Source organism: Empidonax traillii, unplaced genomic scaffold, assembly GCF_003031625.1.
Source record: "Empidonax traillii isolate 1590-97213 ecotype Southwest subspecies unplaced genomic scaffold, ASM303162v1 scaffold939:size232133, whole genome shotgun sequence".
Taxonomy (NCBI): Eukaryota; Metazoa; Chordata; class Aves; order Passeriformes; family Tyrannidae; genus Empidonax; species Empidonax traillii.
Genome location: NW_020956132.1, coordinates 34878 through 56895, shown reverse-complemented (window position 1 = coordinate 56895; position 22018 = coordinate 34878). Strand labels below are relative to the sequence as shown.

Here is a 22018-nt window from a genome sequence, read left to right as displayed (position 1 = left end):
TGAGGTCTTCTCCAACCTAAACAATTCTGTGATTCTTTAACTTAAAACAGCTAATAGGGCACTGCACCAATATTCAATCTTCTAAGTCTTCTCCCACTCAGTTGCTCCATCCTCTACATACTCCACTTTCCATTTCAGGAGGGTTTGAACACCTAATACCACTTCTACCTCTGGGTATCTGCAGTATAGTAGTATAGTTGTTTTCATAATTCCTAAAGGAAGCAACATCTTATCCCCTCTAAGCTTCTTGGAATGGACCCCCAGTCCACCCAGCAGGCACCCTGTGCTCCACTTTGATCTTCACATTTTGGTTTGACTCTCCCTAAAGCCTAAGACAAACAGGAGAGATGTCTGTCCAACCCTCCTTTGCCTCCAAAGAAATGAGTAAGTTATTTAAATTACAACACCTTTCAACCCTGTAACAGATATCAGAACAAATGTATTAAATTTTGCTGGGAAAGGATATGAATGGGTTTTGTGAAGCAAACTGACAAGGAGTTTACCCTGACCTGTTCCTCATCAAAATCTTGCTTTGAAATGTTTTTAAACACCAGATGCAGCTGGTGACCAAGGTTCAAATAACTGACATTACTAAGATGCAGACAAGATTTCATCAAGCCTCATGGCAACACTTCTGGACAAAGATAAGGCTTTGTTGTAAGCATGAAAGCTTGGAACACCACTAATCATATGTAGAAAAATGTCACAACAAAACCCATTAGCAGTCTTGAATCCAGTGAAGAGCAGGGAAAAGAAGTTAGCTTAAGGATTAGGGTTGAATAAATGATTCTTAACTTTTAGAGTGAGCTGCGTAAAGAAGCTGTAATGTAAAGTGTCCAATTACACTTTTGTTCTACCCAGACCAAAACTAACAGTCAATTATACAACCATGTTTTCTTCCGTCAAAGGAGAACAATTAAAAGAGTCCCTGTAAGGACTCTTGAACTTAAATGAAGAGGACAGCTAAAATTTCAAGAGTCTATTGTGTTTCTAAAAATTTTTACTTCTTTTAAACATCATTTCACATTTTACAGGCTCTAATTTCAGATTTGCACCTGGCCTTAGCCTAGGGGCAGAAATAAAAGGATACAAGTCAAAACACAGAGACACAAGCCTTCAGCATTTAGATAGGACAGCTAACAGCACAGGGAAGCTACACGTGTTCACAATGTGTTTGGATTGCTAAATAAATAGTAATTATTGGATTTACTCTCCTTTCAGTTTCCTAGACTTTTAAAATTGTACAGGAATAAAGAAACTGCATTTTACCTTCCACTTTTGCATAAAACCAGAAATTACTAAAATAAAATATAAATCTGAACAATGAATCAGATACATTTTTCCTTTCATGCTTTAAAAAAAAAAAAGCTCCTATGCCTCTTAAAACCCCCAAATATCAACCAAAACAACCCCACTCAAAACCATCCCCCCCCCAAAAACAAAACAAAACAAAACAAAACAAACAACCAACAAAAAAACTCCATCCAAACAGTTAAAGATAATTTCCTCTCTGCTTTGCTGTCCTGGTGAGAAGGCAGTCAAGAAAAAAAAAAAAAAAAGGCAGCAAAGTTTATATAAAGCAGTTCTAACCACAAATGTTAGAATCGTTTTACTAATGAAAACATGATTTTCATATATCTCAAAAACATGGTGTAGTTTGAAAAAAATACTTACAAACTCTATTATTAGACAAGATAATAGTGGATTAAACTATATACTACTTGGTTTGACAGCATAAGCAAAGGAGTGTTGATATCTGTTTAAGTAGTTTTACTTAAACCTAACTGTTTTTTTCCCCTGATATTAATCTCCACTTTGCCTAAATGTAAGATTAATTTTATATAATTTCCTTGACTTAAAAATACTATAAACAAGAGGAACAGCCAAACCTTTCTTTCATTTATGAGTCATAAAAACCCCCATAGTTAAACCCAAGAATTTCCTACATATATGTTGTAGGACATAACTAAAAAAAGTAAGATGAATTACAGCTAAGAATCTATCTTATAATGTACAAGTAGTTTGGGACTGTAAACACTTGAGAGAGAAATAAAAGGAATGAGAAAGAAAAAGAAGGAAAAGAAAGCAAAAGAGCTGATAAAGTTTCTGGCTACAATACAGGAGACATATCATTACCATATGATCTAATGTGGGTGTCAGCCTGGATTGTGTTCATTGAGAGAAACCTTATTTTTTAACTGTGCTATGGAATAGAAGCAGGAGGGTTTTCCACCAAGTGACAGTCACTGAGCTGAATTTACCCCCTCCTCCTTTCCACACCTGCAAAGCTTTTTGCCTGGGTCGAATATTTAGTTTAATTACATCTCAGCTTTGAGAGCTCCTGTTGCAAAATCCCTGGATTAAAAGGTATGGTTTTTAGTAATTCTCCTGAACTATGCTGCACTAATAAAACTTCAGGCAAGTCTACGGCAAGAACTACTTGAATCTTAAGATAAGCAAGCTAAAAATCCTACTAAATGTTTAGCAATGTTATGTTTTCTATCCAGCACTTTTGTCTCTTGAAAACACAAGAATGCATTCTCAAGGACCGTGCAGATTTCATAGTGTTTATTTGACTATTCTGTCTCTTGTTTGACAAGAGCCCTTTCTTTTTCTTTACTGTAAACTTTTGCAGCAGTATATTCTCTCTTTGCAATCCAGTGTTTAGAATCGGTGATGTAGAGAGTGTAAAAAATGCGTATGTGCTTACAGTTCTGTTTTAAACTGCACTCTGTGATTTCTTTTTCATTCGGGTTTCTTCATATATATTCCAGACATTGATGAATATAATTTCAATTTCAGAGAAAGAAAATATGTAGTAGTTAGTTAAACGGGCTCATTGTATGCCTTTGTAATGTTAGAAAGTGCTATGTTACAGGGTACAAACAAGGGAAACACATTTAAAGAAGGTTCTTATGAATGAAAGAGTAGGAAAAAAAATTCCTAGAGTTGAAACTCCTGTTAACAGAGTTTTAATCTCTTTAAAAGTTCCAACTGCTATGTTTCCACATCTAGACTTTATTGCATAAAATGGGTAAAACATAAAACTGAGGGGAGTTTTTTGAAAATGCACATATTGTTTAACTTGTCTTTTGTGGAATTTTGAGAGATTTCTGACAATAGGGGAACTAATATTTAAACCTTAATATTAAGGTAAACTGACAAGAAGACCACCAATACAGTGGTGACGTGAACTGATGAAGCATACTTCCAGGGGTATTTTAAACTGAAATGTGGCCAAGCCTATGGTATAGTTTCCTCTGTTTGTGGAAAAGTTTTCCTCATTGTAAACAGATAACTAAAGCAAATTTAAACAGTTACGTCCTGCAGACATAAATATTGTGTCACAGAACTTTAAGAATTTAGATTTTTTTGCCCTCTTTATTTTTTTTTTTGTGTAAGTGAAGTGTAAACATTTCTTGAAAGCATTTCTTGAAAGTACAGTTTTGTATATATATCTTTTTCTTTGTGTTCACTTACAGATGCAAACAATAGGAACAGATCCTGTCTGCAGGACGAATATGTATTTGACTAAAGATATGCAGACCTATTTCTTTTTCTATATCCTGATTAATATGTAGCTTGTGTCTGCTATTTTTTCTGCTGTGTCCTCAGATTATATACTTAATATCCTTTGTTGTCCTACAGTTTTACTTTATAGCTAACTTTTTCTGATATTATTGCAGTTTTTAAAAAACAGGGACCAAAGGAAAGGGCCTACTACAGGGTTTAACTGAGACATATGAAATCATCAATATTAATGTGAATAAGAAGCAAAGTGTGAAGACACTTCCAAAGTGCCTTTGCATTTTTTTGGGCTTTTTTGAGTGGTAGCAATTTAGGTTCAGGATAAGATCCTGATTGTGCATTCTTAGGATGAATGGATCACTTCAGCAGTGATCCTTAGAGGGAATACAAGAAGTTTTAAATATTTAAAAATAATATAGAATCATATTAATATGTAAAAGAAAAATGCTGAAGAAGGTTTTTAAAAAATACTGACTGCCACTGGCATTCCAGGATTAGCATGTAGCATTCCAAAAGTTTATTGATGTTAATGTACATTCTGAAAAATAATTTCTACGTGGGTAATGTTTTACTGGTTATTTTCACAAGGCAGCTTATTATGATGAATGGTGATGATTTAACAAATTTGTTTTCTCCTTTCAGACTACTAATAAACTGCACTGATATTTTGCAATAATTTTTAGATAATAATTATTATTTCAAAAATCTCATTTTAGATTAAATCGTGAGAACAACTCACCATTATGCATTAACAGCCCTTTGCTCAGACAGCCTGACTTGTCCACATGTACTCTGCCTGCACTGTGGAGGTGTTGTTGGGGAAGGGACACAGACCCAGGGTCAGTGGGGGGCCAGGACATAGGAAGCACAGGGGGATGGTCCACATGAGAACACAGCCTGCCCCATGTCAGCTACATGTCACGAGTTTACACAGCACTGAGCTTGGATGACAGGACATGCTAAAAACTCTGACTCTCTAGTTAATGACGGGGTCTCTGAAACCCCTCAGTGCATGCACTAAGTAAGATGTCTGTTCCAGGAATAGAAATACTCTCATGCCCAACCAGGAAAACAACTATGTCTCTTTAAGAGGCAGCATAAATAGTGGTTTACTCCATGGGATGTTACTTGGGAGTCTTTGTCTTCCTATCAGGTACATCATAGAAATGTAGGCTATAATTTTACACTACTAGCCTCCCTTATAATGTAACCTTATCCTCTCAAGAAACATACCTAAAGGTTTCTGCACACTACAGAATATAAATTGTATCTAATTCCAGTCCTATGGGGTTTTATTTATTTATTTATTTAGTGCTTTTTTAATTGGTTTTACACTTCTGCCTCTCCCACAGCTTTTTTATCTTTCCACCAATTTAAAATGCTCTGCCACGCCCGTAACTGTCAGATTATTTCTGCTAGAAAAAGAAGTAACCCCAGCTAGCACCCAGACGGGGCATGTCAAAAGACATTGACTTGAAGAAGCAAGTGGACATTTTTTACTGCAAAGAGCAACATCTGTATTCAGGACTATCTCATCCATTTTAAGAAAAGGCTCCTATATAATGATAAGTTAGCCTTTCTGTCTCTTGGCAGTTGGAAGGCAAATTTCTTAATTTTACTTTTTTATTCATTCTTTTAGACCAATGAAGGTTTGTAAAGTATAAGCCTCTTTATATAAAATACACAGTAAAAAGAAAATCATTTTCAGAAAATTAGCTGATCTATACAGCCTTGATACAAAACCTGCAAACAATTTTGTAATTTTGCCTTAGTGCAAAACCACACAGGTAGCACAATGTACAGTATGTTGTAGTGCATTTGGGCCTAGGTCCTGAGATCAAGTATGAGCAGTTTTCCTTGCTAATATCTATGGCAAGGCATACTTGTGTAATGTTGCTTCTGAGCATGAAAGTCTGCAGAATTAAACCCTGAAGTCCAATTAGAAAGCATGCACACAACACTACAAGAATCAATTTGAATGCTTATGCAGTACAAAGCAGAGGATTTTCAGGGTGCATGTCAAAAATTTGGAAAGCAAGCCAAGGATATTTGATATAACAAAACATTATATTACATTTATTATGCTGTTTAAACTGGGAAACAAGTACAGTGCATTTAAACAGCTAAAGATCTTCCCCTCTCCCTCCACCCCATCACTAGATCCTACTCTTTCTCAGTCAGTTTTACTAGGCTATAATTTAAAACACACACCAAGCTGGCACTTAAAAAAAAAATATTTCTCAAGACACGAAATACTGAATTACAGTGAGTTTGGGAACCTCAGGTTTGTCCCTAGGGGACAAACTCATTGCTATGAAATAAATGCTAATGAAATCAAATAGACTGTTATGTTGGCTGAAAACAGGCACATGGAAAATGTGTCTTATTGCTTTGACTGTTTTGCATAACAAAGTTGACAGTGCTGCCTGTTCTTAATAAATATTACTCTAAATATGCAAACAGATGTGTTTACAGTTGCCTTCAAACTGCTCTGTGAATAAAAAAAAAAAAAAAAAGCCCATTGACAAGCGGTTACCAGAGTCCTATCACATAACTGTCCTATTTTTACAATTCAGTTTTCTTTTATTGAAAGGAACAGTTATGCAATTGGTGGATGCGCTGGACCTCCTTCAGCAGGAACTCTGCAGCTATGGGAAACTGCTTCTTTTGTTGTTAATCTGCTGCTTTGGATCCTAGGTTCTTCTGGGAGTCGATGAACTAAGCCATGAAGAGGCTGGCTCTCCTCTTCGTCCTGCTGCTGCCAGCATGCTTGGCCAAGCCGTTCCACCAGCAGGGCCTCTTTGACTTTATGCTGGAAGATGAAGGGTCAGCCGACATGCCTCCAACAGATGATCCCGTCATATCTGGATTTGGACCAGTGTGCCCCTTCCGTTGCCAGTGCCATCTTCGTGTGGTGCAATGCTCTGACCTAGGTAAGCCAAAGAGTATCTTCACAGGTTATGTACTTACTTTCTAGTCACAGGGTTTGCAGCTGAGATGATGAGGCTGCTATGGACTGCCACTCTGTAACTGTTTGGTTTTTTTTCAAAGAACTATGTTACAGGTACAGTTAACTAGAATTTACTATACAAAGTAGGCCATAAAACTCTGACAAGATGGACATTTGTTGTGATCATGAAGAATGTTTAATTTTTAAAATTTTTTTTTGTATATAAATTTCATTTGTTCTTTGAAAGACCACATATTTCACTTGCAGAGAAAGTAACTTTTCAAAGCTGTTCCTTCAAATGCATATTAAATAAATTTAGTGAGGTCAGATGTGGGGATAGAAGCACTTTAAAAGATTCTAAATTGCATGGTCCAAGCTCCAACACCCTTAATCATTCTGTCTAGTACCTCAACATAAAAATCACCCCATTTCCATTGGAATACATGAGCGTGAAATAACTAACTCTGAATCATACATCCTGCAACCAGCTCTTTGGAGGAAAGAGCTTGGAAACCCTCCAAAACAATGAACACATTTTGGAGTTCTTTATTAAATATCTTTATTAGACATTATACAAGCTGAAACCATGCGAACCTTTCTCCCTCATCTGCAAGGACTTGTCTGCACAGTCAGAGAAGCAGGATGTGAAGACATGTCTGCCATCACTGTATTTGACTTTTCCATGCAGAAGTCTCAAGTAATGAAACTGACTTTAGCAAGACTGAATTTGGTTTAAACCAGTATTACTCAGACTGAGTCAGTGTGCAGTGCAGAAAATCAATTAAAGTTGGTTTTGCTCACAAGGAAATTGGAGAATTTATTCAGCGGACAGACAAATAGCTTCTCATGATTTTGAAGAGGCTGTTTGGGTTTTTTTAAGTCTTCCTTCAGCTCTTTAAATGTATAGCTGGGTGTTTCTATTTTCCTATGTTGTAGCACTGGCTTTGATGATTACTGTAAATCGTGGCACAAATCCTCCAATTAGGAGCTGTGTCTCATTGTGGTGGGTGTTGTGTAATTACAGGAAAGAGGGGGAACTTTAGTTACACTCCTAGAAACTTCTGTGACTTTATTAAAGCAAGCCACATCATTACGCAACAGATATGTTTGGCAAAGGCCCAGTGAACAATGCAAGCCAAGTTGCACAAATGAGTGCAAGCTAACCTAGCCATGCATTCATAAAGCTTTCACAGCACTGTCCCTGTTGAAAGATATTTTCTTTTTTTACCATTTATATGCCAGAGAGAAGCAAACATGGAGTGGATAGTGGGGAGGAGATTACCCCACATCTTGAAAGTCTTAGGTTTTATTATTGTTACACTTGGTAATGCTGTTGGAATTTCGAGTTGTTTTGGGAACTTGTTCCTAGTCTGCTTCGATTCTGCAAAACATAAGAAGCTTTCACTTGGTAAAAGAGTAGGAATATTCTCATAGAGACCCTTTGCTGCTGTACTTGCTCCCATGGTCATTCAGTTCTCCTTCACACACACATGATTTAAAAAGGGTTGCACTACAGTCCACTGCATACAGATAATTCTGAGTTAATAGAGTCCCATATTGACCAGGAGACTCAAAATACCACAGTTAGGGCCCCAGATCTGTGTTTCCCAGATAATTTCAAGTGGGGTGAAAAAAAAAAAAAAAGATATATTTTGAGCTTGGTTTAAACCCACGTGCTGCATAATGTCAAATGAAAAAATTGTGCTTTTGAAGCAGCTGGGCTGATAACATTCAGGCTTTGAACATGAAGGATAAGAGATCTTCCTAGGCTCAAAATATGCAGCCATGAAAAATAGATAAATATGTTTCCCCGGCAGAACTCAAAGAAATAATAACTATTCAGTGTCAACCTTGGCATTAGGTTTAACCCATCCTTGTAGCACATGGCTACCACAGCCCCTGCTGGGTCGCAGCCCAAGTGGGAGGCTCCTCAGAACACAGGTCTGATGGCCACCCTGCAACAGGGACAGGACAGCTGTGTATGCCGCCAGCTCACAGGCAAACCTGCCTCATGGTCTTCTCTCTTCTGGTCTTGAATCCACTTCTGTGTGTCTCAGACCCTGACAAAATCATATTTACCTGCTGACTTGAGGAAAGCCAGTTGCTGGCCCTGAGTGGTCACACTTTTGTTGCAAACTGTGGATGTGACCTAGCGTGCTCCTGAGTGGTGAGATGAAGGGTGCTTGAGGTGTAGCCATTGGGGGGCAATTTTCATGCAGGAGCCACGAAACCAGCAGTGACAGTTCCAAACCTTTATTAGCCACTGCTCCTGGCCTGACTCTCCCTTCAGCTCTGGGCACTTCTGGCCCAACCAAATTGGCTACCTTCCTTCCCCTAAATTATCAAATTTGGTTGACTAGTCCCACGAGTACTAATTGAAGAAAAACTGCAGGCTATAACAAGACTCTTCCTAGGGACATATTAAGACCTTACTAAATAAAGTCCCACAAATTAAAGTCGAAATCTGCATCAGAATACTTTCTTCTATTTACTCTCTGGCATGGGAGGACTCTTTGCAGCCATGAGCCCGTGGGTGCAGAAGGCATGTCAGAGCAAGCCATCTGGAGGACCCTAATGTGGGCAACATATGGGGAGGACTCCTCTTCCTCAGCCTCTTTCTTTTTGTACTCAAAGGGGCATTTGCTGTTGATAAACTCTTGCTTGCTTCATTAGGAAAAAACAACTATCTGACACAAGGTTTTGCTTCATTAGGAAAAAACAACTATCTGACACAAGGTTATGTGAATAAACCACAGAAGTACTATTGGATCCAGAGTCCAGAGATCAGGTTTGCCCTTTTTCTCATGAGCACTGGGTGGGAATAATAAAAAAATAAAATCCAAGTTCAATAAAAACAGTGAAAAAAAAATGCCCAGTGGTCCAATTACACTCTTGTCAGCTAAATTTTTGCATTCTCTACTTTTAAGCTTCAGTCACATCTTCCGAAGCACACACCTATAAATTAATTTATTTTGTCTCCAAGCCAAGAGCTGAGTTGGCAGGAAGAACTCTGCCTTCTCACATCCTGAAGAAGAATTCTGTCTGAACTGTGGTTACTGATGGATCAAGAGCAGAGCCTCATGTGCCTACCTTTCATGAGGTGTATTATCGTTGTTAACAGGCTCAAGGATCTCATCAAGGAAGACCGTTGTGGTATCTTTATAAAAATGCTGCCTTTTCTAAATCTGATTCCTGTTGCTAAAAGGGAGCCACAGGTTGACTTTTTAATCACAACTCAAAATGAGGCATTACTAGTCTGTAGCGAGACTTTCCGCAGAAATCACAAAAATATTCCTTATTAGTGCACACTACAGGTGGGGAGTAGCTGATACAGCTGGTCAGAGCTCACTGTTCCTGTTCTAAGGTAATAAGTAGAGCAAAGATGTGAAGTTGGCCAGGAAAACATGCTTCATAAAAAAATCTAGCAAGGATTAATAGTTTCATTTCAAGTCTCATCCTCCCAAAGAGAGTCTCAAGTAAAGTTCATCCCAGAGTGCCCTGGTAGGCAGGAGGATGCATATGTGATTACTCAGCCCTGCAGCAGATGCAGGATGCATCGTGAGCACATTCAGGGGTGGTGGTCGGAGCTTTATTTCACCTTCAGATAAGTCTGGCAGCCCCTTCCTAAGCAAGCAGTGTTTCTGCACAGGCAGTGAGATTGCCTTGGAGACTTTACAGGATGTAAGGGTTTCTCTCCACCCCTCTTGCTGTGAGCATCCATGGAGGAATTGTGGTCTCTGCGAGTGTGCAAGAGATAGATGTCAATAATCAAAGTTCAAGCAGCAATACAACTAAAACTGGAATTTTACTCATAGCTCAGAAATGTGGTGTTTTTCCAGCTGTAAAGAAGAGACCTAAGCATGGGTGTTTGAATAGCACTTTGAGATCAGTAAGTGAAAAGCTCACAGATATGTATAGCATTATCCCAAGGATTGCTAACATGAGGCAGTTTATCTGAATACATACTATGTCTCAATATATTAACTGATGGCTCTTCATACCCAAACCATAGTAACATGACAATTAATTTGTTGACTAAAGATTATTTATCACATTGTATAAAATCTTCCAGAAATATCTGAACATGTGTTTTCTGATCACTACTCCATGTGAGAACCTCACCTCTCATTTTAAAGTAAATTATCTTCTTTGTTATATACCTTGATTTGAACTACTTGACATAAAATCTTTTTAAAGAAACATATTACATACCTCATTGGTTAACCCTGATGTTTATTCAGTTGGTTAGAGTGGAGTGAGAATAGTGCCAAGGTGATGGGTTCAATCACCACGTGGGCCATTCACTGAAGAATCGGACTTGATCCTTGTGGCTCCCTTCCAGCTCAGAATATTCTGTGATTCTGTGGTGATCAGTCATTTTATGAGTTCAGCAAAACAGATAGACTTACTTTTCATTCTATACTTAGTATTAGAATCTCTGTCATTGTTTGAAAGTTTACCAGCCTTTCAAAAGAAGAATCTTTGAAGCTAAATGTTTGGTTCAAAATCTTCCATGTTTCTAAACATGCACTAAGAGAAAGAATGGATCCTTAAATGCTCAGAGAAATGTAATTTCTAAATAAAAAGGTTTTAATTAATTTACATTGCAATTGATGAGCCTTTAGGACAAGTTCTTACATATTTTATGCTTTTTTTTTTTCTTCTAACAGTAAGGATTAGAGACTTACTCCTTTTATGTTTATTAGAAGCTGAGAATCTCATGAAATCTGCTGGCTTCATTAAACTAGTTCGTTTAACAAAATTATTACTATTAAAAATGGAACCAGGAATTCTGTGAACCTATACTGTCACTTATACTGAGAACAGCCTCTACATCACATACTGAGAATAGTCTCTACATCATTACTCTGGCCTTAAAACTGAAGACTAAATACCTTTTTGGACAACATTCTTCAGCTGAACATAACTTAGACTGTCATCAAGCACAATTCATTGGGCTTTCCACATGCTGACTGGGTGAATTTCAATACTCTTAACATGTTGGCAATCAGAGTGGAGGATCTATATAAAATATTACAGGTATTATCTGCAATATAGGAGCTATCTCAGGTGATGTTAGGACTCAAAGAGTTGTCTGGGTTCCTTTGACAGCTGTGGAGTGAGTTAGGCAGCTGGCCGTGCAGTAGTTCATCCTGTCTAAGGTGGATGTCAGTGAGAGAAAGGATACATCACTCTTGGAGAATCAAACTGCTAAAACAGAGCTTAGACCACTCAAGGCTATTCAATTTACTTTCAGATTAACACAGTTATGTGTGATAAAATTATAAAAGAACCCAATAATTGGAAAGCACTCTTGAAAAATTGTCAAGAAAAAAGAAAAATTGGCCTGTATGTAGTCTGCTTTATATTAACAAAAGGCCATTACCTTTAGCCAGTGCAACAGTAAAAGACAGGCCTTTTTGCATTCCCACCTGAATTACTGATGTTCCAGGTCCAAATGATAAATAGAATTCTAGGTGAAAATTAATCTACTCTAAATATATCCCTTGCTTATTGACTGCTTGCTCCAAGGTATCAGTGACATGCTCTGTATGCTTTCTTTTTTTTTTTCTTTTATTTTTAAATTTGTTTGGTTGCTTCAGACCAGGAAATGTCATTTAAGAAATCCTAGTGGCAGGAATGGAAATATGGGCTGCTAAGTCCAAGTGATACAAGAAGTGACTGTTTTTCTGGCTTGCTCTGTGACAAGTGTTCATTTCTAAAATCTCCAAATGTACAAATAAAGAGCAAATAGATAGCTAGTAAAATATGAGTCAGTTATAAGTCATAAGAGGTGACTACAATACCTAAAACATGCTAAATAATCACTCCTCACACCAACTAGTGTTATGGACTAGTAGCTGTGACTTGTATGGTGGACTAGTATGTGTATTATGGTCTTAACATCTTTCAGGGGTATATTACTTGGTACGACATAAAACTATTGAAAAAATATCTGTGTTTTCACAACAAATACCTGTGCTATTCAACTGTGGAAGGTTCCCAGCCAAGTCTTAGGAAGAGCTAAAGAGCCCAAAAGCTCCTTCCCAAAGTTCACTGAGAACCCATTGCCAGCAGGGAGGAAACCTGGGAATTTAGGTCCTGTTGAAGCCAGAAATGATAACAACAAAAACTTCTGGTATTAGGCTCCAGCTCCTCAGGAAAACTCTGTTCACAAGGTCCAGTTACCATCAAATTTTGAAAATATTCTTGTTTTAAACACATTTGCAAAACACCTGTCTCAAACCCAGATTTGAGTGTGTCCCCTCCTTATCAACTGTGGACTCACTGGTCTGTATTTTACTTTACATGGGTCCTGGATATGTCATGGGATTAAAAGGAACTGGTCCAAAATCAGGTTGCAGAAAAAAAGAATAATTTTCTGAATATACTTTTTAATTTCCTAAAATTCAAATCAAAGAATATATTCATCAAAATACATTGCCATTTTATAAACCTTATTTTTCCTGCTTTCCATGTCTGACAAAAAAATATGGACAATTGCAGAGCTCTAGGTCTCTTCAGCTGTTTTTTATTTAATAAATTTACACAGCATTATTGTCCTTTACACTATAAAAGAAAAGAAGATAGATGGAGCATCACAGAACCACAGGATATTCTGAGTTGAAAGGGACCAATCAGGATCATCAAAGTCCAACTCCTGGACCTGCACATAACAAGCGCAAAAATCACACCATGTGCCTATGAATGTTGTCAAACACTTGAGCACCTTCAGGCTTCATACTGTGACCACTTCCCTGGGGAATCTGTTCCAGTGCTCAACCACCCTCTGGATAAAGAATCTTTTTCTAATATCCAACCTAAATCTCCCCTGACACAACTTCAGGGCATTGCCTCAAGTCTTGTCATTGGCCACAACAGGGAAGAGATCAGTGCCTACCCCTCCTCTTCTCCTCACAAGGAAATCAAAGACTGTGATGAAGTCTCCCCTCAGTTTCCTCTTCTCCAGGCTAACCAGAAGAGCAGAACTTGCTTATTAGCTTCTCTACAAGGAAAGTGGGGGAAACAGTGAACACAGGCACACAGGGGCTTTAAGACAAGTACGATGCCTGAATAGGTTTTTTTTGAGGGAGTGGGAGTTTGAGTTGTAGTTTTCAACTTATGGCACCAATTATGAGACTCAAACAGCTCTGTGCACATGATCCTGATTTAGTGTGGTTACATTTACTATATGGAGAACTCTACTGCAAACCTCTTACACAGTCAATAGGAATAAAAATGGTGAAAACCAGTATTTACATAATTTTTGTGCTCTCTGCATGTATGCTCAAGTGAGAGGGCACCCAGGAGAGCATCCCATACTCTTTTCGTGTTTGTTTCCTGGGATCTATTCGAAGTGCTTTTAGTCGCTACAAAAATCTGTTGAAGAGTGGATGGTTGCAGTTTTAATTTAAATAAGAAAGGGAATGCAAAAAATATGTCTTTTAAAAGCAGTGAAAATAAGAAACATTTCTGCCCACCTGATTCATGGCAACCTTAGTGATTTAATAGCAAAAAACCCAAACAGAGAGATTATTTATAGAAATTCTACAGCTTTTAAAACATTTGCAAGTGTAAATGGGGCAATAGTCTGGTTCTGTAAAACAACATTATCACAATAGAAATGTGCAATAGGGCATCACAGAACCAGTTTCTGCTTACACCTCCTCTACTACCTAAAATTTGAAACCGTATGAAAATTTCAGTTTCTATGCTGGAGTACATGATTTCCCTTCTGCTGCTCCAGAGTAGGTCTCAGAAAATACAAAGGTTCCTGATGAATTCTTATTTTAGGGTGACATAGAAGAAGAATGCTTAGAGTGATGTAATAACCAAACTCATTGCTAAGTATCTCTACCTCAGAGGTACAGGAGCAAAGGCAAAGAAATGAATTAAAATCTTACTGTTTTCAGGTTTGAGGGGCAAAATAACTTTCTCTTCTTTATTCTTTCACTCTGTGGCAGAGAGTTTACATTCTCTGGCTGGGGATGACTGATACAGCTGTAGCTGAGCTGGTGAAGGTCTACCACTAAATGGCTAACGAAATAAAAGGAGATACAAAACAAAAATTTCCAAGACCTAAAAGGATACATACAATATCACGTAGTAGAAAGAGGCAACTATCAGGTCTGCAGATTTCCTGATTCAGTTAGGAAATTACCTCCCCAAATTTATTCAAATGTTATTCACTATGTCCCGACACGATCACAGCAGCTCTTTTGTTTGCTTGCATGAGAGTAGGTTGACAACAATCCTACAAGTTTTATGAAAAATGGACATGTTATGTTTAGAAGTACCTGAAATAACCATGAACATATCTCTGCCCTCGGGTTATAATAAAACTAGGGCTGTGTAATGACCGTGTGGTCAGAACAGGAAGGGGAAAGTTTACTTGAAACCAGAGAAGATCTCCCCCAAATGACTCTTTATAGTAATTCTGGTAAGTCCCAAAGTAAAGATCAAGGAAGCTATCATCTGTCAACAACTGTCATCTGCTGCTTGTTGCTTATTTAAACTGCAAAACAGGTAAACATGAAGTTATATTACTCCAAAGGGTCATTCAAAATATAACTTGTTAGATAATGCTCACTTTTCTGAGTCATCGAATCTCTCTTATGACAACTGTAAAATACTTGTAAGAAATAAATGTTTCACCTTAATGCATGTAGTCATAGATAGTACATTTACATTGGATCCACTTTGAGTAAAGCCATTATGCACACAGTGTTGGCAGATTGCATGAATCACACATGTCAGTTGCTGTTATCTGATGGAATGTTTTATGTCTGTAACCATGACAGTAGGAAATGTAAAGCTGATGATTCTAGGAGTTCAGAAAACTCATGATATTTGATTTTAATTTTACTTAATGTCTTAATCCCTGCAGTCTCAAGATCATTTCAGATTATTTTCTGCCTTTCTGAAATGCTCCAGTGATTCTTGAGGAGGCATATACCTTCGAAATAATTGAAATTAAAAGTCAGTTAGAAAGAACACAGAAGTAGAAGTTGTTTGAATTTTAGCTTTAAGAATCATTACTCTTAGTATTACGTTTGGAGCCAGGATGCTAAATCTATCTGTACAAAAGAATGTAACTAGGACTGAAAAATAATTCATAACATCTGTGGTATGTAATATCTGTTATACTTTGAAATATGTATTCACTGCACAGAGTGGGTTGAAATGGAAAAGAGCGATTAAACAATGCATTAATTTTAAAATGTTTACTACAGCATTTATAATTATCAGTTCTATCATAATGCAGAATTATGCATTTGATCATAATGTTAGAATTTGTTTCTATTTTTTTGTGTTACTCACTCTGTTCTGGGAAGCAATGTTGTAATGTTTGGGAGAAAAACCCCAGTGTAATAAGAGGTCAATAGGTCTACCATTGTGAGAGGCTACCTCAGAAGGGAATGAAGTTTGTTTTCTTGTTCTTTCCCATGGAAAGGGTCAGACATATATAAAAATAACAATCTGTAATAAAAATAGGTCCAAAATGGATTTTAATGGAATATGAATCTTAGAGAATGCAGAACAGGAAAAAAGTGATTGTGAATCCCTTTAAGATGTATTTTTAGAGTCTTATGCATTCAAAAATGTTTTTTTACATCTCTTAGAAAAAATATTACTACTGACTTCATATCAAGACAGGAGAAGGTGGAGAACAAACTTTTAATTTGAAAATGAGACAGAGAAGGAGGCTACGGATACTTCTCTGTAGAAAAAGACAATGATTTCTTATTTTATGGATGGTAGGATGCAAATAATGAAATTATTCCTATTTGCAAATTCCACACAATAGAGAACAAATTTCCAGCAAATGCTGTAACACGTAGCCTGGGAAAGTGTCAGTAAACTTTTTGAAGACAAAACATTCAAAGCAGTTCCTTGCCATCCTTTCAGAGAGCAGTCCTTGGATCTTGTTATTTTTCCATGACTAAGTATCTTGACCCTGTAAACTTGCCATTTGCCTCATTTGCCCCAGAGTCCACTCAGGGCATTGCTAAGGTCATTCACCCCTGGGAGGATTGCTGCTTGTCAATGGGATGCAGCAGAGCTGGGCTTGGAGGATGCACAGGACAGCTCAGGCAGCTCCTGATGATCACAGATGGGAAATACATGTAGCTCAGTCCAAATTCCTCAGCTGGCAGCAGCTGCTTGTGGAAACTTAGAGAGTCTTTACAAGAGCCCCATTTTATGGCCTCTGTCATAATAATCATAAGTGTTGCAATGTTGTAACACATGTATCTGAGCTACAGCATTCAAATTTCTCTCTGCCTTTTGGCCCCTCCTCTCCAGCTGGGGAAGTGAAGGGTTATTCAGAGGAATAACCCCACCTCTCTCCTTCTTTTAAAATGTATAGATGGAGGAAAAATCTCCCCAAATACCCCAAACGCGCACAAAAATCAAGCCACAAACCCTGTTGCATTGTAAAAATTGTTTATAATTGGCACTGTTCACATATTTGTTATTTTGTTGTTGTGGTCTCATTGTGGCAAGGATGAAATTCTCAGGAAACTGTCCTCATCTCTGGGATACAGACTCAGACTTCCATTTGCTTAGTCTCCCTCACTGGCCCCATAAATCTTGCATTCCTTTTCTTATGGCTTCAGCAGAAATGTGGCTCCATGCCAGATACAGACTAGCTTGTGGCTCTCACTGCTGAGCAACTGGAGCAGTGGACTGAAACCTCTTCATAGCAAGGAGGGTTCAAAATACATCCTTATTCTTTGTGGGTTAAACATTTCCATGGCCATTTGATCATAGCTCCTGCAGCTGAGCACGTTACTCCCTCAGCTGCAAAAGTAATAAACCAAACCCCATAACCTCCCCTAGTCCTTATACTGTTCCCAAATCCTTTCTACATCTCCTACACCTGTTTGACCAGCTAAACAGCAGCATGTGCTAGTTGGGTTGGTGCAGTGCTACACAGGAGATGGCTAGCCACTGATTAATTATCTCTCAGGGACCTGATAAGGGATGAATTATACCAGTCTTGGCTCTTCTCTGTCTAATTTCTGGTCTCATAAAATCTTCAGACCCATCAGTCTTCTGTCCTCTCCAGGAGGTGAGGTAATCACAGTTAAAGGGCCAGACACTGCAATTTGCTTAAGAAATTATAAGAAAAAGCTACACTCCACAAGGATGCAATCCCACGGAGACGAGCTTGATTTCTGCAAAGTTACATTCCCCATCTTCCCACTTTGGAGGGATTTCTGATCTGTGTAACATCTCCCCAATAAAAGTGATTCTGGATGAGCCTTGTCCACATAAAGAAATGATCCATCTATGCTGGAGTTTATTGAATATATTTTGATTGTGTTTGTTATTCCAAAAATCTGTGGTGTAGTGACTAAGTGTAAGAAAAGTTAGGAACATTTCTGCCAGGGATTATAAAAGTTCAGCTTATCCTGACTAACAAAAGGAAATATCCAAATTTACTTATACGCCTTTTTCCTTCCATTTTGTAATTCTATGGCATATTCTGTTCTTCATATGTTTTAATATGCATGCATTTTTAGACATATACTTGTAGACTGGTGGGAATTGTTGATAGCTACGGGTTGTTATTGTAAAATAGTAGAAAATTCTATTTCTAAACATTCCCATAAGAGAATACAGTTCTGACCTGTGCTATAGGAACTGATGGCGGTTCAGCTTCTGTAAGGGAGTCATGATTTGTCCCAAAGAAATATTTTAGTGCGAATCAAAACTGTATTTTGATTAAGATACATAAACTGGTTAATGAAGTCTCTTCTATTTCCAAAATCTCTAAGCTCTTAAGCTCAATGTAAACAAGGATGTTGGAAGGGTGGAGCTATACCTTTTCTACTTATTTGTGAATAGATTTTTAAAAAAAATTTATTTACCTACTTAAATTCTAACTGACCTAGTTTTATTCAACCAAAATAAAAAAGACATATGTATTTTCAATTTAACATAAGTGAGAAAGGCAATAGAATCTAAATTTTTAATCAGTTATAAGTTAATCTTAGGAGCAGAGGCCTGAAATATTTCAAGGTAACTGAACACCAAACTGTGTAACACTACTTATTAACACAAAAACTCCGAATGCTGCGAGAGATTTTCATATTGCTTTTTAAGAAGCAAGCTATGATGTATAAAAAAATCATAGCCAAGAACTGGAATATCAGTTTATACAGTTCTTTAAAATGTTGAGAGGTGTCTCAACTGAAATATTCCAACACCAGTTCCCCATTTTGTTGATATCACACAAATTTCACTGGAAAACATTTGTAGGTGGACATGTGGTCATACTGTACAACATGGTTTCAGAAGTGCATAGGCATCACTTGAGTTTCTCAGAAATGAATAGTAAGTTCAGCCCGCAGTTCCCCTCTAAATTTCTGTCTCCCAGACAGAAGAATAAAAAAATCCTTCTGGGAAATAATTCTAAGCCAAGAGCCAAAAGTCATTTGAGCTTCTAGTAGGATTACAATTTTCTCCATTCAATTTAAATTCTGTCACACTGTCACGCCAGTTCAGGCTCCCTCATTCATCTCAATTTGCTGTCTGTTGATCTGTCCTGACCAGAAAGGTCTGAGGGTTTGCTCTCCAGGGAGGGAGTCTTCAGCACAGGGACTAGTTTGCGCTACATCAATGGTCCTCCAACACATTATCTGTCTGGAGGTACATCATATAAAGAACTGGACCTGCAAGCTGAAGTACAAGCTAATGTAGCTGTGGATCCAGTCCACACCTCAAATGCAGTTTAGCCCTGAATTATTTAGATGCTGATTTTGCAAGGCTATGTTCAGATTCACCCATTTATAAACTCTTCCTCTGCTGGAGAGCTCCTGTTGATGTAGCTGAATCTAGAGGATGTAGTAAACTGCTTACTGATAATGCAAGGTCTCTCCAGTAACTAGTGTGCATCGTGTGCTATATGCTTTGCTCTTCAAAACTCACACAAGTCTGAAGAAAAAAATCGAACATAATGTCTATAGCTGGTTTTGAAAACCTTTTAAAAAATAGATTCAGGGAATTCATAACAGAGTTAGACATGAGAAGGGTAATAAAATAACTTTAACACTTCATACTGTATATCCATCTAGTTTCTAGTACAAGATAGGAAAATATTATGAATAATTTCCTCTGACAGATACCTGATTATTAAATTCATTTTATCTTTATAATATGAAACATTTAAAGTCTAACTTCATTGCTTTCAGAAATTATTGAGTCTACTATTCATGGATAACACAAGTTTTTAGAAGGTGACATGAAGCTGAAAAGTCAAGTTGTAAATTTAGTTTGAAGTTTAGTCTCTGGCAAATTTTTCCGTCAGTAGCAATCTAAATGTTCTCCAAGTGTTCTTACAAAATATGTTCCAGGAGCATTACATAAAGTACAGATGTATAGCTCTTGAGCCCCATTGTCTGCAATAAACACTTATTAGAGATACCAACCTACTAATATAAATGTAATGTCAACCAGAATATATTAACACTGCTTTGAATACAAATAATTAAACCCTTAATTGTTTGCATTTATATGGGAAAAATGCTACAAGAGTTGCTAGACTGTAAGAACTTCTAACAACATTATGATCTGGAAAAAGTAGTGCTTTTTTGGTAAGAATTTTTACTTGCTGACATCATCTCTGTTCGCTGAAGACAGAAACTGTCCAAAGACAACCAACATACAAATTATACAGTATCGCATTTTTATATATTTGGAACTCTAGTACTACAATTCTGAAGGTAATGAGGGTTTTGCAACTGTTGCAGTGAAGATGAAGTCTATGCCTGAATGAGGAAAGGTTATTTTAGTATTATGAAGAATGTTAATCTGGATCAAATATTTATGCACTGAAAATCAGTAAGGTAAACAGGATGAGATGTGAGCTTTGGCTCTAGTCAGTTTATGGAGCTTTTACTAATTCATCCCAGGCTGGATGATTTTACTTTTTAAAACTCTTGAATTCTGGTATGATTAAAGCTCTGATAGTTTAATTTATATTAAACTGAATTTTAATAAAAATCTAATCTAAGTATTTTAATTTTTTTTAATCTAATGTTAGAGAACTTATAGGTGGGAAAATAAATTTGAAGGGTGTCTAGGATGTTTTTTTTCAAATTCAGACACAAAACTTTCGTAATGGTTCATAATGGGCAACGGAATATATTCTGTGTAGATTAATATTATCAATTCAAAAGTAAGATTAAAAGAAGCAAGCACTTTTAAAAAGTTTAAGTCTCCTGCACCCATATTTAGACAACTAGAAAAACATCATTGTTTCCAGAATTTGCTAAGCACAAACCAAAGTAACAGACAAAATGGGATCTCTGACATGCTCAGCACTTTGAAAGATTCAGACAAGGTGCCAAAAGACAAATTGCAGACCTCATCTGCATGCAGATATTTTTAGGCATATGGCCAATTCTATAATGAATTCTTAGAGCACCATTAATTGTAGTAAAAAAATTTAGTACACATCACAGCTTTACAGTAGTAACTATAGAATAGTGCTCTTTATATAAATTGAAAAAATTAAATACAGTACCAAACATTTCCTTTTTTTCATGGTTTGCCATAATTCTTCCAAATAAGAGCCAACCATGTTTTTACATTACTTAGATACAAATATATTCTTAAAAAGGATTGAAGGAGAAGGTGTTTTTCTTAACATAGGACTTTGACAGAGAAACCTACATTCTATGTGTCAAAACACACTTTTGATCAATGTGAAGTATCACAAAATCACAGAATTTCTGAGTTTGGTTGTCAACTCTTGAGGTCATCTAGTCCACCTCCTGCTTAGGGGGGTTACTTAGGGCTATGTTACTTAGGACAATTTTAGAGTATCCCCAAAGGATGGAGCCTGCACAGTCATTGTGGGCAAAGCATATCTTATCTGTGGGAAGAATATCTCACTGCGTTTGCAAGTCCCTGCTTCAGATTAAAATATATAGGCTTAAAAAGGTAATATATATAGACATAGATCTCTCATCTGAGAAGAATATCATGCAGTCCACCGTCATACTGGGTAGATACTGGCAGTACTTGCAGAGAGTTCAAATACAGCTTCAAGAATACTAGTTAAAACCTTTACTAGTAGAAAGACTGTTCTACCCAGAGAAGGCCACTTCTGTTAGATGCCCATACAGAGACTTTATTAATGTCTATAAATTTTTCCTACCAAGTATTCATTTAGTGTTTCACATTCTGTTATATATATAAAAAGGGTAGTTAGGAAAGAACATTTTAATTTTGTGGTAAATCAGAATGACTATAAAAGATTTGCTTTCTTCCAAGTCACAGTATGAAAGGAAAGCTGGGTAAAGCAAGTGTTATTTAACACTAAATAATTTCATTTCCATGACTTCATCAGACTTACATATCAGCTATTCAGAAAATAGTCCCAAAGAGACTCTTTAATTTAAACTGTCTGATGTTCTTTTGGCAGTTGTAGTGAAACCAAGCGATTTGTTCTCCAGAAAACTTGGACATAGTTTCATAGTTTCAGTTCAAAGAAAAGGGAGGAGGTGGATTATTTTCTGTGTCTTTTTT

At 37.1% G+C, this 22018-nt stretch overlaps 1 protein-coding gene across 2 annotated transcripts in view; it reads left to right on the top strand.

Moving 5' to 3' along the window:
- Positions 1-2155: 2155 nt before the first annotated feature.
- The window catches only part of DCN (decorin), a 39436-nt gene continuing 19573 nt past the window's right edge, over positions 2156-22018 (top strand). Inside the window, exons 1-2 of one of the 2 annotated variants that reach the window (XM_027903162.1) lie at positions 2156-2367; positions 6226-6461. In XM_027903162.1, the coding sequence (XP_027758963.1) occupies positions 6254-6461 (208 nt within the window). In that variant the 5' untranslated portion in view covers positions 2156-2367; positions 6226-6253. The remainder of the gene's footprint in view (positions 2368-6225; positions 6462-22018) is intronic. The other variant, XM_027903161.1, reaches the window with a different exon arrangement.